General features: G+C 42.7%; 1 protein-coding gene across 5 annotated transcripts in view; it reads right to left on the bottom strand.

The window, feature by feature from the left end:
* PTPRM (protein tyrosine phosphatase receptor type M) overlaps nt 1-27,286 on the bottom strand; it is a 792,402-nt gene that overhangs the window by 31,842 nt on the left and 733,274 nt on the right. For all 5 annotated transcript variants that reach the window (XM_037806216.1, XM_037806217.1, XM_037806218.1 and 2 more), the window contains one exon: nt 2,484-2,600. In XM_037806216.1, coding sequence (XP_037662144.1) covers nt 2,484-2,600 — 117 coding nt within the window. The remainder of the gene's footprint in view (nt 1-2,483; nt 2,601-27,286) is intronic.

Here is a 27,286-nt window from a genome sequence, read left to right as displayed (position 1 = left end):
GATCAGTGATCACAACTCAGTACTTCTCAATTCGATATTGGTGATATTTGTCCCTTATTTTTCATCACAGCAAGGATTAATGCTACATAAAAAAGTGATATTTGCTTAATTTTCCCAAGTATTATGGTGGGACGGGAGAACCCAAGCAGCATCTAGCATAAAGCGGGTGCTCAGGGAATACCTGTGGAGCGAACAAATCATTAGATGCAAGCTCTAGATGCGAGGATCATATCCCACTGCCTCTTCTGAGTGCCAGGCACTTACTGGGAGAGAGAACTCAGGGGCCACGTCACCTTCCTTTCTAGCAGGTAGAGCTGGGGAGGGACTAACAGGCAGCCCACATCACCTTCTTCCTCCTGATACAACAGGCACGATGTGTTATTTAGAATTTGTTGAGCTTTGAGTCATCAGATATGTGGGAAAGGAAAGATGACAATCAGATGCAAAACAGGAATTCATTGTTTCTTAAACTGTAGTGCTTCTGTTCCTTGTGTGGAGTTAAGCACAACCCATTTCTTCCCCTTTAGGTCCCCTGCTGCACACACTTTCAAAATAGAATCAGAATTGCAGGAATCTCAAAAGCACATGCTTGACTATTTTTTTCCTTTCCCTTCTAATGAGAAAGCTTAAAACCTAGGAGAAGCGCTCCACAAAAGTACTAATGATTTGTTTTCCTCAAAGATTCCAATTGCCCAGTTGGAAAATCACTAACTTGTCATTTTGATTTCTCCAAATGCATTAACAAGCACCCCTTCCTTCCATCACCTCTTCATTGGTTGTCTAATGACTAAAATAACTGGGTATTTCAGAAACGTTTCTGTGCAGCTGGGGATGTAGGAGAGTACAATACGACGTTAGAAAAAGAGCAAAGAAACAAACAAATCCTTCCTTTAGCGCAGAGATGCATTTTCAGCTTATTGGGGAGCTGACTATTATTCAAATAACTGTATTTAAGTGATGGCTTTTGGATGAGTTTTTTTTTTTTTAAAGAAAAAAATTGGTCCTTTATCGCTGTTTTAATGCAGTTATTCATAAGTGCTCTTGCCAAGAGCCATACAAAAATCCTCCATGTGTTTTCTCCCCAATCCTGCCTAAGAAGGAAAAAAAAAACAAAAACCTGACATCAAAGTGTGCTGTTCAGAACTCGAAGAATCGAGTCAACCAGAACTCCACCTTTGAAGTCTCCAAGCCTCCTGCCTGCTTATTAAAAAAGACAGGCCAAGGAAAAAAAATGCTAAATAGTATGAGAAACAGATTAAAATAAACTAGTCTTTTCAGACTTGTGATTCCATGACAAATATGGATTTGCAAATGGGGAGAAGTAGTTCAAAAATTATCAGGACAAATTACCCAATAAGCAGATGCTGCAATTTCCTTGATTGCAAAAACTGGTCTCATTAATCCCAATAGTGCATTTAGATGCAATGAGAATAAAAAGTAGGGGGGTAGGTCAAGAGCTAACTGACCAGCAGTCCACTCCAAGGAGACCTGCTACCGGTCAAGGAGCTGCAGCTTCCATTGACCAAATTCATGACAAAATGGCTCTGTCCCCCCAGTGCAGATGTGCGGCATGCAGTTATGCTGAATCAGCTCTTGATAGAAAAGTCTGCAGACCCCAGAGACAAAATGCTGTGTCACCCTTCACCGAAGGAAAGGTAAGGATCGGAAGACAGAGAGTTTCTCAGCCACATTGCTTCTGGTTTCTCCACAGCCTACCTGTGACACTTCTCTGGGTGGACTGCAGTTTGCGTCACTTCCGGCCCCTCCCTGTGTCAGCAGAAAGAGGGGGGATAAGGAAATTCCCTGTTATGCCCTACAAAGCACTCAGGGAAGAAGGCCCACTCAGGCACATGGGATGAGGCAGAGTTGAGCCAAGGCACAGCATTCACCCACTCAACATCAGCCATACCGAAGGCTGACATCTCAGGATGGGCGCGGGTGTGACCGAATGCACCGGCTCGTGCAAAAACATCCCATATGTAATGGCCAGTCCTCGTTTGTGTTTCCAGGTAGGTCACTTTTACCTGGAAAATCCATCAGTCCATATTACACCAAAAGGCTTGAAAAGCCTCAAGGAAGCAGATGGATTCCAAGAAGAGTTAGGACCGGTTTCTTAGCACTAGTAATAAAACTCCTCCATGGGTAACGCAAATGGACACACATGAAGGAAACTTGTCAAACTCTCTGTGAGCAAAGAAAGACAGATGGGCTAAACAATAGTAACCAGGTCCAGAAAAATAAAAAGACATTATTTCTTTGGTTTAGTTGCAAATTACGGATTCTTACGAAATAGGAATGATTTGCTTTCAAGATGGAACTGAGCTTTATGGAATCAGAGGGAAGATGCAATCTTGAGAAATCAGTAGATAGAATCTACCTGCATTCAGTTGTGACCCTGTATAAAGTATCCTAGATAAATTAATGAGGCGAGTACAATGCCACTAACATCTGACCTTGGCTTTCAAAAAGAGTATGAAACTTACCTTTTCAACAGCAAATGTTCTTATCACATATTCTGCCAGTAGTTCTGTTTCTATTAGAGTAACTTTAATGTCTTTATATATCTCTGTGTCGTCTGGCCAGTATTTGCAGCATTTGACCTTTAGAAAACACAAAGGAAATGAAGGATTTAGGGTTGTTTTTCTTTTTTGGAGTTCCCCCAATGGTGGGTCACTATGATTTATAGGATAAAATTTGCAGAGAAAAACAAAAGTTAAGCTGTATACTCAAGAGCATTGTTCTATCTAAAAAACATATTTTTTAGATCACCTGTTCTTTTTTTCTCTCCCCAGAAGAAACCAAAATTTGAGTTATAGGAGGGATAAATGCTAGAAAAATGGTCGAAAGTTAACAAATTGTGTTTAAACTACAACTATCCCAGTTACAGTAACCATTCATTTCCTGTTTATCTCTACTCAGGGAATGCCCTGGAAAAATAAACTATAAAAGAGAGTTTGCAATATTTTAGCTCCTCTGAATTTTAAGTTACTTCCAGTTTCAGAGACCGACTGATAGTTTTTGAGCAGGGACGGGCAGGGAATCAGAGCCAGCATTAAACGCATTAAACATTACAGAGATTTTTTTTTTTTTTTTTTTTTTTTTTCTGAAGAAGGGCTCAGTTGTGGAATTTTCCCGAGTTAAAACTATAGATTCATTTTAATCTAAGTTCAATTCAATACCCAGAACTTGACCAAATATGAACGTAGTCTTTCCATATTATTTGAAGCCTCTAACCTAAGGATTTTCCAGAGGAAGAATTTTGTTAGACTTGGTGCTTCCTAGCAAGTTGGTTTTTCTGGTTGTGGAGCTTTTCTAGACATCAACAAAGGTTTGGGATAGAGCAAAAGTGGGGCACAGACTGGGCAGGAGGTTGTAGCCATCCCCCAAGATTCTGCCTTGGCTGCGTCTCCTCTTTTTAGTCTGAATTCCCGCCAATTCCAACCACTCCTGTAGTCGCCTCTCCTAATAGATGAATTCCTCTTCTGTAACTCTGCCCCTGTTTCTCCATTTCTAACTTCTTTTGTGGGTCTCTTTCCTCTGATGTCCCCCAGCATTTCAAAGGCAATATGCCTAAAAGAAAATTCTTCGTTCCATGTCAACTTCTCTCTTCCTGACTTCCTATGTTAAGGACAGTATGATTTTCCCCGTCACTCAGGCACAAAATTTGGTAATTTCTTCTCCAAAACCCAACCAGTTGCCTAGTCTAAAAGATGTCTTTGAAACATCTCTCAAATATGCTTTCCAATTTTTTATTCCCTCTGCTGTAATCTGAGATCAGGCTCCGATAACTTCTTATGCAGGCATTCTAACATACCGGTACCAGAGAAACCCTTCCAAAGTGCAATCCCAGGGCATTTACTTCCTCTGCTCAAGAATCTTCTATGTTCAATAACTGCCCATGAAATTTAAATAGACATTCTTTAGCCTGGCATGTAAGGACTTTTTTTTTTTTTTTTTAACTTAGCCACAAATAGCATTTTCAGCTTATCTTTTACTACTGCCCTTTCTATCTGCATATATTTTATGTTCAAGGACAAGTGATTTGCCCTAATCCCCAAACATACCCCATGATTACAAACTCCTACTCACGCCATTCCTTCTGTTTCAAAAGTTTTTCTCCCACCCATATTTTCCCAGTTGAAAATGGTGCCCAGTCTTCAAAGCCTATCTCAAATGCCACAGCCTTCTAAAGTCTTTCCTCCATAGATGTGGACTCTTTCTCTTCTCGATGCTCTGATAAAACACTCTTGCTCTGCTAGTATGGCACCCTTCTTAAATTGCTTGATATTCATCCTCAGCCTTATTCCTTGTCAGCATGTAAAAAGATTTGCTTATTTTTGCCTTCCCTCTAACACCTGGGATTGATTCCCCCACACACAGACTATGATGTATATCTCTGGGGGAACATCATATAGATCAGGGATGGGTCAGTGTAGGAAGGAAAATCCCAGACTGGAAAAGTTTACAAAAAAACAAATAAAGGCTGTGATGACCTTTCCCAGAAATCCAGACACCTGTGGCACACTCATGTTTCCCGTGTTGCCTGATTGGCTGGTCATTATTTTAGCTGCTTCCTTGTGGAATTTTCTGGCAGTCACTTCAGTGCAGGTCGAAGACGTAAGCCACACAGACACTTTAGGAGTTGGAAACACAGAGGAGCATAAGACAAAGGCAGTCTTTGCCCTCATTATGTTTTCTTTTTCGTAAACTTTTAATTATGAAATAATTTCAAACTTAAGTGTGATTGCAAAAATAATACAAAACCCAGTCATATCCCTGATCCAGATACCCAGATCCACCAACTTTTAACATTGTGTCACATTCGTCATATCATTTTATCTGTCCATCTATCTATTTATCCATCTCTCTATGTATTTGTGTACTTTGTAAACATTTTAACAGTAAGTTGTATACATTATGCTCCATGAATACTTAATACTTCCATGTCCCCATTATATTTACAGTATCCTTTGGGAGTTGTTTTTTCCCTCATGGGAAAGTTATCTGTGATTTTATAAAGGGCTTATTTATTTCAGAAATTTACATGCTGGATACCTGTACAGGACCTAAAATAACTCAGAGTAAGCAATACTTATAATTTCTCCAGTCCTTTTCCTAGCTGCAAAGTGAACCTGAGCACATCATGTATATTTGTGGAGATGTCAAATTGGTAACCATAATTTCATTTGTAGAATGTCTAACATTACACTTTCACAATGCTAATGAACAAAGATGATTAGATACATATTGGATTCTCTATATTGGGGGACTTGCTTTAATCTTTTGGTGATTTCAATTATGTAAGCAGAAATCAGTAGATAAATATAAAACTACAGATAGAGTATACATAAACAAATTTTAAATTATGGTTCATGAATTGCTCTGAAATTTCAAGAGAGCAGAACACACACCCACAACCTATGTAATATTAGGAGGTATCTTATTTAATAAAAAAGAACCTACTATAGCATGTAATTGATGTAGGACAGTTTGAAAGATTGCAGGATCGTCTATTCTACTTTAGATTCCTTTCCCTCCCTGCCCCCAAGTTTCCAATATATTGGTGGTGGGGGGTGTTGTGTGGTTCAATGCCTTGGAATCAGGGATACCAAAAGCCCCCCCCCACCCACAATATATTGAAAGCTTAGAGTTTCTTTTTGGGACTGTTCTTCTGAGAGGGGCGCAGACCCCCTTGCACCAGCTCTAGGCTCCATCTGAGCACACCCCCTTGCTGCAGCTCCGCCCTCCCCGGGCTCAGTCCCGCCGCCCGCCCCTCCTGGGCTCCCCGAGGCTCCGGGTCCGGCGGGCGGGTCGGATGCTCCCAGCGCCCACGCGCGGCGGCGGCGGGAAGCAGGTGCGGCCGCGGTGGAGGAGCCAAGCTGGGGCCTGGGGTTTCTAACTTTAGCTGCGCCTGGGTCAGACAGGTGCCTGCCTCCCTCAAAGCGAAGGAAGAGAACAATGAGAAGCTCTGAAGCACGTTCTCACTCGGTGCTGCCTTAGATGTGGTAGTAATTACCAGAAAGGAGGCATTTTGGCTGCTTCCTTCCAGAAGTGCTTATAAAGGCACCTGGCTGGGTGGGCCCTAAGACGTGGATCAACAATTGCAAACCCCATCCTCCCCATCTCATTTCCCAGAATATGCTGGGATGGTTTGCCACATCTGTTTTCAGCCAGGAAAAACCTTTCTAAATTGGGTTTCTTTTAGTACCTTTTAACTTCTTGGACTTGTGTCAAGTCATTATTTTGCTTAAAAACAAAACAAACAAGAAGAAAAGGAAAAAGAATGTGAACTTCTATCGGGATGAAGCCTTTCCATGCCTGAAGAGCCTGGGGCTTGCCTCCTAGCCCCTGAGGTCTGAGTATAGAGATGTTAAAACCATTGATTTTGAGGCACCTGTTGGAGCCCAGGAACCCACAGAGCCAGATGCTTCATCTTCTCTGATCTGGTGCCAGGCTCACTGCCTCCTGCAATCTGGGGCTACCTGCACAGCTTCTGAAAGGGGCTGTGCTCCTGCACACTCGTAATCAGATAAGGCAACAGCCTCCAGCCCCACAAAGGGGAGCTGTGATCAGTATCACCTAATTACCTCCACACCCCGTGCTTGTTCAATCAGACCATCAATCAACCACATACCCAATGCCACTGCCTGCTCATCACCATGCTGGGCGGCAGGTGGAGATGAAATGGTCCCTGACTCCAAAGAGGCTATAGTTTCTGGCATCGAAATTCACAAACATGAAACAATAGAGAGCAGTGTAATGCCAGGATTTCTAACTTCTTGAATAGAAATCTTTGAGGAGCGTCATTTTTAGCCAGCAGCCCAGATGATTTCAATGTACATCTCAGCTACAGGACCCTGGGGGGTTAGAGCTGTAGCCCCCCAGACTGGGACCATGTTACTGCTACCACTAGGGCATCTTGAAATCTCTACCACTGTGTTTCTCAATGTGTGTGGGCATCAGAATCACCCGGAGGGCTCATTACAACACAGATGGCTGGATCCACCCTGATTCAGCGGGCCTAGGATGGTGCCTGAGAATTTGCATGTTGAACAAGCTTTCAGATGGTGCTGCTTTGCCGATGGTGGACCACTCTCTGAGCATCAAGGGTTTAGACATCACAACTTAACCTCACGCACAGGCTTTGGAACCGGAGCTGTGGGCTAGCATGGCAGCTTTCTCATGTAATGCTGATGTGAGTTTGAGTGGGTTACTCAAGCTTGTTCCACTTCAGGTTCTACATTGGGAAAGAGGCAATGATTAGAGCTCCCATCTCTGAATGTTCTAAGATTAAATCAGTGTTTCCCGCATTTGTGTGCATATGGAAATCACTTGTTGGGGAGAGAGGTGCCTTAACAAATTCCCAAGTCCAGGCCAATGAAATCATAACTTCTGGAGGCAGGAGAGAGGCATCAGTATTTTCTGAAGCTCTCAAGATGATGCAGATGAGTTTGGGAACCACTGGATTAAGTGAAATGATGAAATAACATCGTTGGCCCAGCACCCAGATCACTTTGAGTGCCCCCCAAAATGGGAATTCTAAGTGATAATTCTGTGATCTGGACTCCAAGAAACTCCAGGAGCTCAGAGGGCAAATAGCTCACCAGAGGCCTGGAAAGGGTAAGCTGAGTCTTTTGGAGGAGAAGAATGGAGAAACCATTGTGCATGGTTTATGACGGTGGAGCGGAAATCATAGGTGAAAAAAGAGGGAAAGCCCAGTGCTTCCTCTCTTTGTTTTCCCCACAAGCCTTAGTCCAGAGACCTAGCTGGACTAAGAGAGGCTGCTGGTTTGCTCATTCTCCTGTCAGTGAAGTTTGATTAACGTCCGGAAGGAATTAAGAAATAGTGCCTACTTTTTCTTTTTCTTTTTTTGGGGAGGTGGGGGGTGGGAGTGAGAGATCCAGATCAAACAGAGCTGCAAGGAATCGCAGAAACATCAGTTTCCATACACTCATTTTCAAGACTGTTGCTACTTCCCGGTCCAGAGCCAAACATGCTTTGAGTTTGAAAGAGCAAACTGCTGCATTCTCAGAAATGTGGTCCCACTTAGCGGTGAATGATTTGCCTGGGAGAAGAGAGCCAGCATGAGCCAGGCCAGCCTCCATCACCTTCCATCCTTCCTCTTCCTCATGCTCTGAAATGAAGAAGCAAAGGCAGCCCAGGGAGGCTAGTGACTTGCTCAAGTTAAGAAGCAGGACGGTGGTGATGGAGAAACTGCACTTCCAAGTTCCGGTTTCAACTTCAGTGCTCTTGGGAGGATGCAACTCAAGATGCAGGCGCAGTCTTTGGTATTGCCTGGAGGTTCAGCCTCAGGAGCAGGCACTGAGGAGGGAGTCTTGAAACTAGTCTAGCTGTTTTGACTTTTGGGGGAGGGTAGGGGGACAGGAGGAACAGAAAGCACCCTCTGACCATCATCCACTTTTGTCCCTTAACACCAGCTGCTACATTTCTGCGGAGCCTCCAGCATCACCAAGTCTACTGGGCAACAGAGTGGCCCCTGGGCAGTGTGCAAAAGTCTGTGTATGTGCACTGTGCCTGGGGACAAAGCTTGTTTCCCTAGGAGACCCATGATGAAGAAGGATTGAAAAACCGAATGTGATGGAAAATCTTACATGTGATGGAATAAAGACAGCTTTAAAGGAGTACAAGGGAGAAAAAGAAAAAGGCACCATTAAAAGTTCTGATTTGTTGAGAGGTTCAGCAGACTCTTTTTTTTTTTTTTTTTCTATTAAGGGACAGCTGAAGATAGTGACCACAATTCTATTAATAGTTGTGTTCAGGACCAGCTGGAGATATATTGGATCGCGAGAGCAAAAACATCGCTATGAAAGCGCAGTTACCAAACAGAGCCCCAGCCAGGAGCAGCTGCCAGCTAGGTTTCTAAGAGAACAGGTCTGTTATATCCAAAAAGCAAGTTTTACAGAGCTCTCACTGCAGTGAAGACATTCACTCATTATGGTATCCTGAAAACACGGATTGCTTTGGTCAGTATGGTATATAAAACGAACATGCATTTGCTTTGTTCCTTGCTACCCTGTGATGTTGCAGCAGTTGATGCACACTCTCTGAGCCTCAGTCTTTGCATGCATAATATGGAGTAATATCATAGATTTCTTAGGAAGGTTGTGAAGATTACATAGAATAATATATGTGTGTGTGTGCATGTGTGTGTAAATGCTTTGCCTAAGTGGTGCCTGGCTTATAATAGGGCTCCTACTTCCTTCCTTCCAGACTGGCTTCATTTGGCCCTGGAGCTCCCTTGGCAACACCCTCGAGGACTGTTTCAAAGCTGGCACTAAACTGAGAACTTCTGGAGACCTGGATAGTTTGGGTTTGGGAAAATCACAGTGTGACTAAATCTTTCTTTTGTGCCTGTAAGTGCCTGTACCTAAAGCCCCTCACAAGTCTTCTAGTGTTTTCTCTAGCTCGCCAATAGCATCTCTTGATTAGTACTATTACTTGATGAACATTCAATACTTATAAGCACCCAGGTCATATCCGTATCCAAACACATGCTTTCATCAACTGTGAATGCCGCTCATGGAATTTTAAGCATCATCTTACAAACCACTCGAGAAATCTGTCTTCTGAGTTCTCTCTCTTTACTCATTTGGATGAAGAGCTCCACCCAACTGGATCAGAAAGCATCATTACTCTTACTGCAGCCAGACTTTCAAGAAACACATTCATCAAACAATAATGTTTCCCCCCTTCTTCAATAGATTTGGCTTTGACTCAGCCATTTTCAAAATTTAAGTCCTCCTGCCAAAGGAGGGAGATTTGCCATCACTGAAGACAATAAAAAGTGTCACATTCTCTGAAGATTATCCTGGACTAAGTTTCAGAAATCCTTTGAGCAATGACAACATTATTGGAATACATATATCTATATGTCCTGAGGCACTCCAGAGGGGACATTTCTTAGAGTGATATCTCAATGGATCTGCTGAGAATAAAAGTCTGTACTTGATCTCATAGACATGTTCCCATGTAGCAGGGGTTAAGCTGATTGATGCTTGAGTAATAGTCTAGATATGGGCAGGCTTTTACTATTTATAAAATGCTATGTCTATTGACTTGTGCAAGACCCAGAACCATTCTGAAGGTCCTCAGTTTCCTTTTTTGCAAAAATGGATCCTAGACCATATGCTCCTTAAAAGGATCTCAAGTCTTCATATTAACTGACTAAATGACTCCACAAACATTTTGGGATGTAAATATTATTACCCCTATTTTGCAAACCAGTAGTCTGAAGCTGGGAGAGATTAGTAATCTTAAACTGGGAGAGATTATTTAAGGGATCAAATCCTGCCTGTGACATGGCAAAGCATGTGCCTGAGCTGAGGGCCCTGGTGTCCAGATTGTCCTTCCCATCCCTCAGACAGTCCCCGAAACGCATAACAAGCAGAAAACAGTCCATGCATTGCAGGGGATGCAATGAGGGTGAGATAGGGTTCTACTGCACATGAAACTGACAGTGATCTGGTGGAGACGGATGTGTAATAACAAACCTAATTCAAGGCAGAGTGAGGGGCCAGCTCAATGGTCAAGAGCATGGTCCCTAGAGCCACCCTGTCTGGGTTCAAAGCCTGGGCCTATTTCCCTTTTACTACCTGTGTGACCTTGGGCAAGTTAGTTAATCTCTCTGGGCTCCATTTTTTCCCCATCTGTAAAATGGGGCTAATAATAGAGTTGTTATGAAGATTAATTCAGTTATTTTTTGGAAAGCCTTAAGCACATGCTTGGCACCAAGGAAGTGTTGCATCAGTGTGTGTTAAATAAAATCTTAAAGAGTGAAAAGTGTTATTAGAAGACAGAAGAAGGAACATTAATTCCAAAGGAAGGCATTAAAAGCTTCACAAAGCAGATGATTTTGGAAAGACTAAGAAAGACCAAGTGCTATTTCCAGAATGGGTAAGAGGGAGTGGGCATTCTAGATGGAGGAAGTCAGCAAAGAGCTATGGAAGCAAATGATGGAATTTCCAGGGAAGGCTGAGTGGGCCAGAGCCCCTGCTGGGTCAGCGCCTGGAAAGATGCGAGCTGCTCAACAGCCACAAGAGATGGTCCCATTTCATCATCTTCCACTGCTTCCAACACTGTCCTGGCTGACTTCTTTGGCTTTAAAGTAACAGCAGTGGTGTTGTGATGGAAGGTGTGTAGGTGAGAAGAGGTGGTGCAGAACCAGCATTTTTAAGGGCTCAAAGTCCTTTGTGCAAGCATGTAATCATTGGAACCACGTTGGGGCTCTGCAGCTGAGCCAACTGCCCTACTAGGATGGGTCACTAAGTGCAGAGTGCAAACTGAATGCTGGAATGTTCTTGTAAATGTGTTGGGCCTGGGGAAACCAGAGACCAGGTATGGCTAATTGCACATGTACATGTGTCAAGGCGTCTAACGATACTGACGTTCTTCTAGATAGAGGGATGACATTTATTTTTAAGGACTACTGATAAAGAAGATTTGTCTAACCTCTCTTAAAAATTGACATTGAGTGATGAAGTGGTGTGGTGTGGTGTGATGGAAAGAGGACTGGTCTCTGTTGCCAGGCACAAAACCATTCTAAAGTTCCTGGGTTTCCTTATTTGCAAAAGAGGATCCTAGATCATATGGCCATCAAAATTATTCCAAGTCCTAACATTATCCAATTAGGAGACTCTAGAACATGGTTTCTTAGAAGGCAAAGAACATGGCGGTTAGCAGAGTGGGTTCTGGAGTTCTGGTGCTGGGTCTGATATTTTCTAGCTGCATGACCTAGGGCAAATTTCTTAGCCTCTTTAAGCTTTAGTTTTTTTACCTGGAAAATAGGACAACAGCAGTGTCTATTTCCTAGAGTCACTATGAGGATCTAAAGACCCAGTATATGACCCGACTTCTAAGGATGTCCACTGACCAACTGTTCACTGTGGTTGTTGTCACTGTGCTACTTTATTTTGAGTCTGCACCTCTATTATTAGGACAGGAATAGCTCACAGGAGCTCCAGATGCTCTACTTCTTATTTCACCTCATCCTTTATTGTCCATACCGGTATTAGGAAGACAAGGGGTTTTCATTTCAGAAACCCTAATCTGGGCTGAACTCTTCTGAGGTAGCTTGAGAGGCACACTTGCCCCACTAACCTCTTTGGGGAGGTAAATCGCTCTTGAGGTTAAGGAAACAAGAAAGAAGAACTTCAAAAAGGTACAGGCCAAGTGGAATGCTTGGCAGTCACTAGGATGGGAAAGCTAAGGTGTATATATGTTTCCACAATTAAAAAAAAAAAAAGAGCAACTAAAGAGATAATGACAATTAAATGCAACACATGATCCTGGACTGGATCTAATAGTGGAGGAGAAAAGGCCCAAAAGGACATTATTGGCACATATGAAAAAAATGGAATAGAGACTCTAAGCTTTATATCAATGTTAAATTCTTGAACTTGATAACTGTACTTACGGAGGTTACATAAGTGAATATCCTTGTTCTTAGGAGATGGACATGGAAGTATTATGTGTTCAAGGAGCATGATGTATACAATCTACTCAAGTGTTTAGAAAATAGATACATAGACAGACAGATAGATGAATGGATAGATAGATGGACAGATAGAAGGATATGGCAAATGGGGCAAGCTGTTAAAAGTTGGTGGATCTGGATACCTGGGTGGGGATATGTTGGAGTTCCCTGTGTGGGTTTTGTATTTTTTGCACAGTCCTGTAAGTTTAAAGTTATTTGAAAGTAAAACGTTTTAAAAAGGCACTGGCCTTCCTGAGACAAATTATCTTCACCTTTTATAGTGTTCTCTCTTCCTTTGATTTTCATAAGAAATTGCTAAAAAGAGTACAAGACTTTGAAGAATATAGAGGAACAAATATGTGACCTGCCTGATTCTTTTCTGAACATCATTTAAATGCTAAGTATGTGATGTTTGTGATCTAAACAGCTGAACGGATTAAAACTCTACAAATTTACTGTTGATTTCATAATCTCTGGTCCACAGGAAATAATCTCTTTGGTGGGATGATGTGGGTACTATGTTTTTCTAGAACAAAGAATTCTCTGTCCATCTTGAAGTTTTAGTGAAAAAGTTTCTGTTTCTGTTTCAAAGTAGATGGTCGGGAGCTAATAGATGTAAACCCAAACAATGTCAGTTTTCAAATATCCGTTTTCCCCTTGTTTTTCATGTTCTCTTCCATAGGCAGTATCACTGTGACATGGCACTGGTCTCTGTCAGTTTTTCCATTTCAGAAGGTGCTTCTTTTTGGAAACTCGTAGCAAGTAATCCAGTGAAATCCCCAGGCAGTCAATTTGTCCCCATTCTCTATACTCATTGTTGGCCCTGCCTCATCTGTACCCCAGCAGAACCCTCGACATTTTCAATATTGTTACCCAAACACATATTCCTCGATCCTGAGGTATAAAAACTCATCATTCAGGCATAAAAAAGCAATGTATCTTCTGGCCAGCTGTGAGGGAGTTTCTTTGGTTGTATTTTATGCCGGAGAAGCTTCCAGAACTGTTCCACCTTATCACTGGAAACCTGGTCTCAGAGAAATGTGGGTGTTGCTGAAGCCACAAGCCATTGTCCTACTGGAGCTTAAATACATGGCAGATACTTTCAGAACAAAAGCTCTGGGGCAGTGAATTCTGGTTGCTTGTTAGCCCGCTGGATGAAATTCTTTATCTCTTTTCTTAAGTAATGAAATGAAAATAGAGATACTGATGTCTTGCCACTTTGCTAATCTGAGAGAAATTGTATAAAAACTGCAAAAGTGCTCCCTGAGTTATTTTGCCTCTTCCACCCTATTGTCCTGGGAGGTCCCCAGTGTTTACAGGTATGTTTACTTAGCCTGATAACCCTAAACCTTCAGGGATGGGCAGAGCAAGGGCTCAGAAGATGAAGTTAGCAGATTGGGAAAACAGAGAAGGGAAGAAAAGAATTCCGCTTTCAAGAAAAGACATCAGTTACCGCTTTTCAACAAATTATTCAAGACCAGAATATACCTGCAGTGTGCAAATGGGACAAAAACCAATTTTCAAGTGCTCATGTGAGCAGAACAAAGATAGACGACTATCACCACATCGAGACCATCCCATATTGCATCCAATTATGCTGCCAAGAAGCTACAGATGCACACTGCCCGGATGTGATTGGGGATGTGCTCTCCATGTGCTCAGGCTATAACGTGTCTGCCCCAAGGTGCACCTGTCCATCTGCTCCACATTCCGGGACCCCCCCCAACCTCTGCCTTAAGCGCTTTATAGACACTAAGGCATGCACCTTACATGCACTCCAAAGACCATGGGAGGAGATGAAGTTAGAGGGGTCAGAGTGAGACGACAGAGGGCCCAAGCCTGTATTCTGGCTATATAGGAAGCCCAGAAACAGATGACGATGTGGGCTTCCCGGGGACAGCCAACTGCGGCGAAGCAGCAGGAGTGTCTGGCTGCAGGCTGGCAGTGGTGCCTGGAAATGGTGACCAGGCTCAGGGGTCTGCCCCTGTTGGCTGGAGAATGCTAAAGAGCTGATCTGCACACAGTTCAGTTACCTGGGGAGCCAGGAGGGCGCCTTCGGAGAAAAGCACTTGTTATTCAGACCTGCAGATTGCTTTGCTCCTGCAATATCCTGCGGCGGGAGCGCTATTAGAGATGGCTGATGCATCAGATAACCTGCAGTACATAAGGAATTGTCTCTGAAGCCTAATTTACAATTCATTGATACTTGAGGAAAAGAAAAAAGAGAAAACTTTTGCTTTTTAAAAAGAGACCTAATGGTTTAGGCTGAATTGCCCAGAACTTAATGCCAACAGGGTACTTGGGTAGGCTAAGTGTAGCTATGCCTCTGTCATATATTTCCGTAATGAACTGAACTCACATCTATAATGAGCATGTCATACATACGTGTGTGACTTTAAATTAAAGGCTGTTCCCCCAATGTAGAAGAAATCAAAGGAAGGAGAGCAGTAAACAGAAATTTCTTTTGTATGAGACAAGCCGGTTTGCTTAGCTTCTGTGTTCCTTTGTCATTATTCTCCTGCCTCTCCAAAAATGTCCACTGACTACTTTCCATGTGTCCAGCCTTTTGGAATTCACGGATGGACTAACGTGGCCTTTGCCCACAGAAGCCCATGTGTAGACAGGGAGGGAGAATAGTAGTCGAGAGTGTCTGTTCCTTCCTGCACACAATTCTATGTGACAGCACCTGGAAGGCAGGGGTATCTTTTTCTGGCCTTCACCCAACAGGCCAAGCAGCCACTGAACACCTGCACATTCACTGCAGTTGAACTCATACCAAGGACAGGAAGCAATAGACAGATGAGCTCCAAGGGGCTAAGGTTTCCACCTGGGACCATGGCACCCAAGACCCCCAAAGTCAGAGAAATAGGAGATGCAAGCAAAGAGGCAGGAGGCTGATTTGGGCTTCCCCATGGGTGATTCATTAATTCATGGTGGTAAGCCACGCAGAATTCAGAAAAGAGGGGATGATGGTCTGCACGTAGCACAAACAGCAGTCTGCTTTTCTCAACAAGACCAAGGACATCTCTGAAAGTGAGGTAAGGATGTGTGAGCAAGGCAGTATGGGTGTGTGCGTGTGTATGTATGTCTGAGTGTGTACATGCATGTGTGTAACATGCACTCATTTGGGAAGACCCTTTTATGGTGTAGGGGATCGAATCACATTCCCTACAAAAGGCACGTACATGTCCCAACCCTTTGTCCTGTGGGTGTGAACCTCCTTTTAAACAGAACCTTTGAAGGTATTATTAGTTAAGGTGTGCCAAACTGAAGGAGGGTGGGTCTTTATCCAAGATAGCTGAACTCCCATAGGCAGAGGAAATTCAGACATAGTAAAAAGAGGCCACGGGGAGCAGCCAGAAGCTGGAAGTCAATAGAACCCAGAGAATAAAGGAGAAGATGCTGCCACGTCTGGTGATGGAATAGCCAAGGAACCCCAAAGATAGAAGATAATGACCCGGGAAGGAAGCAAGCCTTCTAGCCTCTGAGACCATAAGTCAATAATTCCTATTGTTAAGTCAACCCATTGTACGTAAACTAAAACAATCAGGTACAGGGAATGTGGAAGATAAGGAGACCTAGTGTGATAGTTAGTTTCATGTGTCAACTTGGTCAGGTGATGGTACCCAGCTGTCTGGTCAAGCAAACACTGGCCTAACCATTGCTGCAATGTTTGTGGCTGGTTAATAAACCAACAGGCTGGTTTATTAAATCATCAGTCAATTGGCTGCAGCTGTGACTGATGATGTTAACGAAGGGCGTGTCTTCCATAATGAGAGAATGCAATCAGCTGGATTTAATCCAATCAGTTGAAGACTTTTATGTGAGACAGACAGAGGACCTTCACTTCTTTGGCTGCCCAGTGAAGTGTTTACTGAGGAGTTTGTTGAAGTTGCCAGTTTGTTTCCTGAGGAGTTCATCGAACATCTTCATTGGAGTTGCCAGTTTGCTGCCTGCCCTATGGAATCTAGACTTGTGCATACCCACAGTTGCATGAGACACTTTTATAAATCTTATATTTATAGATATCTCTCATTGATTCTGTTTCCTTAGAGAACCCTAACTAATACACCTAGTCTGGTTATATATATGAGAATGTATGTATTTGCACGAACATTATCAGCATCAAGTTTACAGAAGTTAGGGTTAGCATTACAGCTGTGAAGTTTTATATAAGAAACTCATTACTTTAAACTATAAAATGCAATACTTAGTATTCAATTTAAAGTACTTAAGTCTTCAGTGAGATTGAAGAATAAAGTGTAATGTGTGGTTTTCTCCTTGCTTTATTCTGAGAGTTTTGTTTTAACTTTAATCTTAACATTTTTCAAAACTAACACTCAATTTAGTAGTTAATGAAGTGTTTCCTAGTTAAATGAATATGTTTTATAATTGTATTCATTCTTGCATTTCCTTTTTAACACAGTTAACCTTTCAATTAAATAGATTTGCTACCCTTATTGGATTGATGGACATTAAGAAACGGGATCAGAAGAAATGGGTTTGATTTTTTGTGCAGTCAATATACCAGTGTATTATTATAGATCGACAATTTTGAGAACTTGTGAAAGAATATATTTTCCCAACATTGTAGGTTACTGTAGTTAGATTAGGTCATTTTCAAAAGAAGGTCTATACATTAAAGAACAGACTGAACATCTTTTATGGTCTGCATAAATTTAAGTGTAGACAGAAAACTAGATCTCGTTGGTGCCTAATCACACATAGTGGTATTCCACTGCAATCTTCTACAAAAGTCATGTCTAATACTGCAGAAGAAGCAAGAGTGGATGGCTCTCTGTTAAGGAAGTGACATGCCTCATATCTTTTTTCTGAGCCATTTCCTTTTAAAATTCCAGACTCAATACTTCCCCGCTATTGCCACTTTTCAGAGCAGATACAATAAGGGACGTGGGCCTGGAAGCCAGGTGAATTAATACTGCAGAAGCATTTGCAATCAAAATGCTCTCCTAACCAAAAGATACACAACATGTAAGAAAACAGCCTTCATACACACAGGGGATTTCAGAGTTAAGAAGGGATTCTAGAGTTCATGTAGTCACTGCCTCCTCATTTCAAAGATGTGAAAACTAAGACTTGGAGGTAAGACTTGGCTGGTTCAAAGTTCACTCAGAAACGCGCACAAGAGTTGTGGCTACTGGTCTACTTCAGAGTCACCCCCTCCTGGTTTCATGAGGACATGGCTAGCGGCTGTCACAGGATTCTGTTCCAACCATGTCCTACCTGGAGCAACTCAGGTCTTGCTGACATCATCCTCTATCCTTATTTCTCCCCAATAAGGAGCATGCCAACTCCTACTTTGAGCTGACCTCTCCACTTGTGTCTTTGGACTCCCTAAAATAACTGTTCCCCTAGTTTCTTCAAGTCCCCAACCCATCCCTGCTCACCTCCCTCTCAGCTCATGGCCTTGCTCCTTAGTTCACCAGGAAAGCTGGTGTTCTCAGGAGAGGGTTCCAGTCCACCTTTGTTGTTTGTGTTTTAGTTTAATTTATTCACCAGCATCCACCTTGTCTCTGCCCTCCATCTTGGAGGAAAAGATGCCTTCCCTTTCCTCCTGCCTGCCTGGGAAACACACTCCAGCAATTCTCCACTTGCCAATATTTTCAATCTCAGCGTCTCCTTCTCTCCTGATTCTTTTCCTTATCATATAAATATTTTCAAAGGTCTCCCACCTTAAAGATGTGTTTTGATTCCAAGTGCTCTTCTGTTAACAGCCCTTATTCCTCTCTCTGATGAGTTAAAGTTCAGTTGATACTTCCTCATTTTCTCTGCTTGCCTTGACTCATTGTGGCCCAGCTCTGTCCTCACCATCTGTGCCAGTTTGAATGTATTATGTCCCCCAAAATGCCACTATCTTTGATGCAATCTTGTGAGGGCAGATGTATTAGTGTTGATTAGATTGTAATTCTTTGAGTGTTTCCATGGAGATGCAACCCACCCAACTGTGGGTGATGACTCTGATTAAATAATTTCCATGGAGGTGTGGCCCCGCCCATTCAGCATGGACCTTGATTAGTTTAGTAGAGCACTCTACAAGATCAGACAGAAGGAGCAAGCTTGCTACAGCCAAGAGGGACACTTTGAAGAATGCACAGGAGCTGAGAGAGGAGCTTCAGCTTACAGAGACATTTTGGAGATGGCCTTTGAAAGCAGACTTTTGCTCTGGAGAAGCTAAGAAAGGACAAACACCCCAAGAGCAACTAAGAGTGACATTTTTGAGGAGCTGCAGCCTAGAGAGGAACATCCTGGGAGAAAGCCATTTTGAAACAAGAACTCTGGAGCAGATGCCAGCCATGTGCCTTCCCAGTGAGCAGAGGTTTTCCAGATGCCATTGGCCATCCTCCAGTGAAGGTACCCGAGTGCTGATGACTTCTTTTGGACAGTTTATGGCCTTAAGATTTTAACTTTGTAACCAAATAAAACCCCTTTAAAAAGCCAATCCATTTCTGGTGTTTTGCAAAAAGGCAGCATTAGCAAACTGGAACACCGTCTGTACTGAATGCATGCTGTTTTCTGGTCATTCAAAACCCATTTCATCCATTCATCCTCCCTAAGAGGGCCTTGACTTCCTTTTGGAGAATTACTTCTTCCCCATGGAACAGACTGTCAGTAGGGGCCTTGGACAGTAAGGGATGAGCACATAAACCAACCTGGGTAGTTAGAGGACGTATCCTTGATTTTTGAATCCTGAGCACCATGACAACAAAGACTGGGAATGGCTGGAGCTCATCCTCTTGGCACCAGCACCTGGTTAGATGGTTCTGGCTGTGGGACCCATCATGCTCCTGGCCCTCTGGAGTTGTTGTCTTCTTTCCTGTCTGTTCATGAGCCTTATTCTTCACATTGACATTGTGAGATCCTAATAATCTTCCAATAAGTTTTCCTTTGGCTTAAATTAGTTGATTCTGAAGCAAAGTTGATTCTGTTGATTCTGTTGCATATAATCAAAGAACTTGGACAGGTCATCCTCTGAAACTACCTGGGCAAACTATCACCAGTGACCTTTCCCTTGTCCAACCCAATGGCTATTTTTCTACCTTTAGATTTCTTACCCTGGCTCTGCAGCATCTCCAGTCTGTCCTGTTTTTCCATCTGATTCCTCACTCAGATCCTTTGGGGACTCTGTCATTCATAAGATGAAGTTCAGAATCCTGACATGGCATATCCAGCTCTGTATGAAGGGGCCCCAATTCTCTCCCCACCTCCCTCTCTCTCCATGTTTGTGCAGTATTGAATGCATCTGCGGTTTCCTTTATGTGTCCTTTTCCTCCCTTCTTTGCTGATTAATCCTATTTCTTTCATACTCAGCTCCAGGAACTGCTTTCCCTGGGAAATATTCATCGACTAACTCCTCCAACCTTCGACTCTCTGTGTGGATGAGGTACCATAGAATACTGTGAGACCTTTATTGTAGAATTTAATCACTTTGTCTGACTCCTCATTCCTTGTAGGAAAGTATAGGCTTAATGTATCTTTGTAGCCCCAACCTCTCGCGACTATACAATATAATTGGTATGGAGCATTTGTTTCAGTTTGCTAAAGCTGCCAGAATGCAATATACCAGAAATGGGTTGGCTTTTTCAATGGGGATTTATTAGGCTGCAAACTTACAGTTCTAAGAACATGAACATGTCCAAATTAAGACATCAAGAGGTAGATATCTTCTCTGAGGAAAGGTCAGTGGCATCTGGGGTTTCTCTGTCAGTGGGAAAGCACATGGCAACATCTGCTGGTCCTTCTTCTCCTGGGTTCTGGTTTCAAAATGTCTGTTTCCAAAATGTCTCTGAGCTCTCTGAGTTTCATCTGTCATTTATCCTCTCAGGAACCCAGCAAGGGGATTAAGACCCACCTTGAATGGGCTGGTCACATCTCCATGGAAACAACCTAATCAAAAGGTCCCACCCACAGTAGGTCTGCCCCCACAAGATTGGATTAAAAGAAAACAGGCTTTTCTGGGGTACATAATAGATTCAAACCAGCACAGCATATGTTTGTTAAATGAAGGAATTCTCTCCCATCTCTTCTGTGATTTTCCTCTGTCACTTCCCCCTTTCTTTTCTTGTACCTTCAATCTCTGCTTCCAATTATATCTTCCTTTCAGATTTCCAATTATGCTTATGTCTACCCTATTGTTAAACTAACACATGCATACACACACACACACACACACACACACACACACACACACGCACCAACCACTATTATCACTATATCCAGGCATTCTCTCCCCTCTAGGTGCTGTTCTCTCTCTCCTTTGATTCACTTCTCTAGGAACAAGCTACAGGTGTGTCTTTCCCATATATGGAAGCCATTATTCTATTACCATCAGGTTCATAGTTGTGTTGTCATCCCCTGAGGGCCATCCCCTGCTCCCACATTTAAGGTAGGGGACAGCGACCCTGCTGCCATCTGGTCCTCAGTTTCAGGGGGGTCTTTTCTTATATTCCTTCAAGAAACATTTATTGAGCTTCTAAATGCTGGGCATTACACTAGGTAATAGGAATACAGAGGTAAAAAAGACAAAGATGCAGCCTCTGGGGAGTTGAAAGTTGATGGAAGGAGAAAAACTAGCAATAAAGCATGATATAGCCTGATTATAGGAATAAACTACTGTTCCAGAAGTAGTTTTATTGTGATACCATTGAGACTTGGCTGTTCCAAGTCTGTTCCGCAGTTGTTAAGAGGGAGGCACTGGTGGAACGTGGAGAACACATGGGCTTTGCAACTAGACTCAGGATTTAAATTCCAGCTTTGTGCCTTTCGTTAAATTATTTAACCTCACCAAGCCTCAGTTTCTTAATTTTGAAAATAGTTATCTCCCTATGTATCCTGGGGGGTTAACTGTGATGGTGAAGTGAAATAAGTCTTGGGAAACATTTAGCACAATGCCTGGCACAGAATAGGAGCTCAATACATTTTTGTTATTTACTTTCCTCTTCCTGTCCCACTTTCCTGACCTCTCGGGAGGCCTCTGCCCACTGTGTACCCCATCCTTCCTCTCGAAACTCTGTCCTCTCTTAATTCTCAGCATTCTGGGTTCTCTGTTCTCTCCCTATTTCTCTTTATATTTTTAGACCCCATTATAAGTTCTCCTTTTGACTTCTCTAGATATGCTCTCCAATGTTCTACCTTTTTAAGATGTTTTGTTGTAATAGCATATATACCACTCAAAATTTCCCATTTTAACCAATTTCAAGTATACAATTCTGTAGCACTAATTACATTCACCAATATCCATTAACCCAATTCATGACCCATGGAACTGAAGTGGCTGTGTGAACTCCACTGTCTCTGACAACAGAGAGGCCACCCCCGGCTCTCACCTTTAAGGGAGGGGATGGGACCCTGTTGTCACCTGGCCCTTGGTTTCAGGTTTTTTTTTTTTTTTTATATTCCTTCAAGAAACATTTATTGAGCTTCTAAATGCTGAGCTTATACTAGGTAATAGGAATACAGAGGTAAAAAAGATAAAGATGCAGCCTCTGGGGAGTTGAGTCAATGAAAGGAGAAAAACAAGCAATATAGCATGATATAGTGTGATGATAGGAATAAACTGCTGTCCTAGAAGTAATTTTATCAAGATACAGAAAAGAGAATACAGGGAAGGGATCCTGGTAAGGGGATCAGGGAGGGCATCTCAGAGAACATCCAAACTGAAAGCTGATGTACAGCGGAGGAGGAGAAAACAGTATGTGCTGTCATCCCGAAGTGGGTTTGAGGGGACAAGTGGGGAGAGAGAAAAGCAGGGTTCAATCACAAAGGGCCTTAAAACACCCAGTTAAATGGCTAATTCTCCTTTGGATTTTATCTTGAAAGCTTTGGGAAGCCAATTACCAGCTTAAGCAAGAAAGGGACAAGTCAGTGTTGCACTTTAGAACAATCTTTCTGGTCAAAGTGTGAAAGGATTGGAACCAGGCAGCTCTGAGGCAGGGAAATGGGTCAAATGGTGACTGTGTATTTAGAAAAGTGACGTTGGTAGCTGGGACCAGGTTTTGGCATGCAGTTATAGAGAGAGCCAGAAAGGACTGCGATTGAATGGATGCTAGGGATGGTTGAGTGAGGAAGAGCTTTCTGGTTGGCACAACTGAGAGATTAATTGCTAACATTTATTGAATTCTTACTATAAGTGAGACACTTTGCTAAGTACTTGACATGCATTATCTCATTTAAGCCTCAGCACAAACCTAAAGATACCACTACCTCCATTTTACCGGGAAAACAAGGGTTTATGTTAATAACTTGACGAGATCACTACTGAACCCAGATATTTTGACTAGTAAATGATTATGTACATAAGCTATGAGGCACACAGTGGAATCTGTGACATGTGCCTTTCCCTGCAATTACCTCCATTATTTATTTACCTTGTTAGTCTACAGTGAGTTGTCATTCCTTAGTATTTTTCAGTTAACCTACAGGCAAACTCTTATTTTCTTACTTAGTGCACTTTTTTAAAAAAATTCAATTTTATTGAGATACAGTCACACACCATACAATCATCCAAAGTGTAGAATCAATTGTTCACAGCACCATCATATAGTTGCGCATTCATCAACCCAATCTTTTTCTTGAACACCTTTCTTGCACCAGAAAAAGTGAAAATAAGAATAAAAAATAAAAGTAAAGAAGAACACCCAAAACACCCGCCCCCCATTTTTCATTTAGTTTTTGTACCCATTTTTCCACTCATCCATCCATACATACACTGGATAAAGGGAGTGTGATCCACAAGGCTTTCACAATCACACTGTCACCCCTTTTAAACTACATTACTATACAATTGTCTTCAAGAGTCAAGGCTACTGGGTTGCAGTTTGATAGTTTCAGGTATTTACTTCTAGCTATTCCAATGTATTAAAACCTAAAAAGGGTTATCTATATCATGCATACTTAGTGCACTTTTGAAAACTTGAAAGTAGAATGTTGTGCCAGTTTGAATGCATTATGTCCCCCAGGAAAAGCCATACTCTTTGATGCAGTCTTGTGGGGCAGACATTTTGGTGCTGATTAGATTTGATGGAAATGCACCCTACCCAACTGTAGGTGATAATTCTGATGAGATATTTCCATGGAGGCGTGGCCCCACCCATTCAGGGTGGGCCTTGATCAGTGCAGGCATATAAATGGGCTGACAAACAGAAGGAACTCAGTGCAGCTGTGAGTGACATTTTGAAGAGGAGCTACAGCCAAGAGGGACACTTTGAAGAAAGCACAGGAGCTGCAGATGAGAGACAGTTTGAAAATGGCTGTTGAAAGCAGACTCTTGTTCCGGAGAAGCTGAGAAAGGACAAATATCCCAAGTGCAACTAAGAGTGACATTTTTGAGGAACTGCAGCCTAGAGAGGAACGTCCTGGGAAAAAGCCATTTTGAACCCAGAACTTTGGAGCAGACGCCAGCCACGTGCCTTCCCAGCTAACAGAGGTTTTCCGGACGCCATTGGCCATCCTCCAGTGAAGGTACCCGATTGCTGATGTGTTACCTTATGGCCTTAAGACTGTAAACTTTGTAACCAAATAATACCCCTTTTTATAAAAGCCAGTCCATTCCTGGTGTTTTGCATTCCAGCAGCATTAGCAAACTAGAACAAATGTGAAAGCTCCTCAACGGAGCTCTAGTTTTAAAGGAGCACCTGTTTCCAGAACATTGACCCACATTAGAAGACTCTTAAGTTATGATTGGAGCAGGCCTGCCAGGGGCAATCCAGTGGACAGCAAAGAGATTTCACGGGTGCCCAGGATCAGGGTGGGTGGTACTGCATCTACCACCCAGTAATTAGGTAAGTACCAAACCACCCATCCCCTCAACCCAATGCAGGGATAAGGGATTAAAGGAATCCCTACTTGTAGGTATCTTCTAGCTTCCCAGAACAGGGAGTGGAAAAAGTGTTTCTCCCTGCCGTCACAGAACAAGCAGATTGGGACTCCAGCCAGCTATTCCCTGTAACACATGAGGCCTCTCAACTGGCTAGTGCCTGGACAATGGTCAGGACTGGAGAGTAGGGTAAGCAGGGGACACCTATCCCAGACAAGTAAATTATAGCTCTTTGTCAATCCTTAGTATTTTTGAGGGAGCTCAGAAGCAACTTTAGGCCCAGAGGAATAATGCTTAGTACAAGTCTGGTTCTGCTATCACAAATATGTTTGGGATGTTCTTGATCACTGAGCTTACAGGTGAAGACCCCACAACCTGGTGTTTGTGGACAGCATCAGAGGAGAAGACCAGCTCCAGAAGTGGAGAAAGCATGGTGGTGTGTTCACTTTTATTGTTTAATCCTCATAAAATTCCTATGAGAAAGGGAAGGGAGCCCATTAGTCCTTTATTTTGTGCCCTTTATAGATGAGGCATTCGAGGTTCAGAGACTTTAGTTGCCATGCTCCAGTTAATGTAATGGACATGACAAAGAGCTGGACTCTACTCAAGGACTTCTGATTCTCCAAAGTGCCATACTCTAGTAGGACAAAATGTACAGAAAATCATCGTAAAGGACAGAATAGGGCAAGTGGCATAAAATAGGAGATGAGGGACATAAAATGGGCATTTGAGAAATCAAGGAAGGTTTCTTTCTGATAAAGGAAGGCATTTAAAATTAGTATGAAAAGAGGGGTCATATTTAAGCAGGTAGCAGGAAGGGGCGTCTTCTCTATCTGCACTGCCCAAGACAAGAGGCCCTGGCCATGCAGGGTTATTTTAGTTCAAACTCATAAAAATGAAATAAATATAAAACTCCAATTCTTCATTCACACAAGCCCCACATTGAAAGCAGTCAACAGCCACCTGTGGCTCAGGGCTACTTAATGGGACAGAGCAGATACAGTGCGTTCCCACCGTGATGGAAAGTTCTCTTGGGTAGTGCTGCTCCACCTGCACGTCTGGGGAGTGGCAGATACGCTGTCTGGCTGGAATTTTTCAAGCTTGCAGGAGAACCGTGGCAGATGAGCTTGAGTATGGTAGACTGAGACCCTACTGTGAGGGACACAGAACACCAGGGACTGGGCTTGGTCTTCATTCTGGATTCAGTAGGGATCATGAGGGATTCTGAGCAGACAAGTGGCTTGTCGGGAGCAAATTTTTGTGAAAATTAATGCAGCGGTGATATATAAAATGGACAGGGGAAGTTGGCACGAAGCTGAGGGACTGGTGTGGAGTTACTGCCACAACTGACGTGAAGACTGCATGTTCCTGAGCTATGGGGTGTGGGGGTTCTGTGAGAGGACAGACGCCGCTGACATGGTATTTATCAGGTGTGGCCCTGGACCAGAAAGAGTAAACAGTGAAGCTCATCTTGAGCTTGGATGGTAAGAAGAGGGAGTGAGGGATAGAAGTCGGAGAATGTATGGCAAGTTTAGTTTCTGAGGTGCTTTGTTTGAAGCACGGGTAGAGATGCCCATGAACAGCTGAAAAATTCAAGTAGGAGGTAACATATCTTTTGAAAAATGCAAGTGGGAGGTAAAATGTCTTAAATATCCAGTTCTTTAAAAAGATCTATGAAAGGTAATAGGGGGAGCTCAAGACAGAAAAATTTGGCAATGTCTATAAAAATAATTTGCCTTTTCTGTTTCACATGTGAGTTTGCTGTCTTGAGATTTTGTGAGATATTACAGTTATTTTGTATTCTTATGCAGTGTACAAGTCATTCTTGTTATTAGTTAATATTCCCAGATTTTATAATGCTTTTTCCATCAATCCTGGATCTGTTGGCTACTGCAGAAAAGCAGATGTTCTTTGTTGTATTTGACTGAAGAACTTGGAATCTTAATATACCTTCCTTGCATGTGAATTAGAAAGTTGATTCTGAACTAGTGTTCATCTTGAGTTTTCTTTCATTATTTGTTTTTTTTTTAAATTCAGTTTAATTACAATATATTCATATACCACACAATTGTTCACAGTGTACAAAAAGCCTTTTGTTATTCTTTTAATGAGAGGAATTCTAGGTCAACTCCTTTGGGTTGATCATATTCTGTAAAGCATCCATCCATTTAGGTGGTTCCCTCCCATCCTCTATGTTAATATTGAGTTACAACTCTGGTTCTTACTTCTCTCAGCTCCAAAACATTTAATCACCTCTTATCAGAACTTCTCATGGCAATTCAACAATAACTTTCCTAAATGACTAGGAGGCATCATTTGGATTTTTAATAAACAGTCACATTCTAATGAGGTCTTCATAAAACTGACTGAATATGTTTAGAAATCATTAGCTTAAATTACCGGTGCAAACGCTTCCTCTGGGAGCCTGCAGATTTGGTTATAAGACTTCTGGCAGATGGAACCTTGTAACAACACAACAGAGTTTTTGAATCTCCACACAAACGGTGTAAATTTGAATGCCTGGGAAACAGGCTACTGGATGAAAAGCTAAATGTCCCTCTGGTGGGTTCATTAAATAAGAGAAACAATCACAACACATTACAGCGCCATTGAGATGCCAGGTGTGCAGTAGGGGACAGGCGCCAGGAAACTGATGAGGGCCCCTTCCTGCAGCACGCGGCGGAGAGGGGATGCGCGGTGGTGACAAGGCGGGCTTAGGGAATGACAGGTCCTGGCAGATGTCCTGAGATCCCGCTGGAGGGAGGCACAGTGACTGTGTCTTCTGCACCAGGTGCTGCCACCTGGAAGGTCTCCCAGCCTCTCCGACAGTGGCGATTAGAGCTGCCTGGTGCATTGTGCTGCAGGGCGAAAATGAGGAGGGATGCGGGCTCCCGGCTCCGACCTAATGATTCCACAGCAAGTCCGTGTAAACAAACACGCACCCGCCAAGCTCATGCTTC

This window comes from Choloepus didactylus, chromosome 16, assembly GCF_015220235.1.
Source record: "Choloepus didactylus isolate mChoDid1 chromosome 16, mChoDid1.pri, whole genome shotgun sequence".
Lineage (NCBI taxonomy): Eukaryota > Metazoa > Chordata > Mammalia > Pilosa > Megalonychidae > Choloepus > Choloepus didactylus.
Note: the sequence above shows the minus strand (reverse complement) of the source record. Positions and strands in the feature narration are given on the sequence as shown.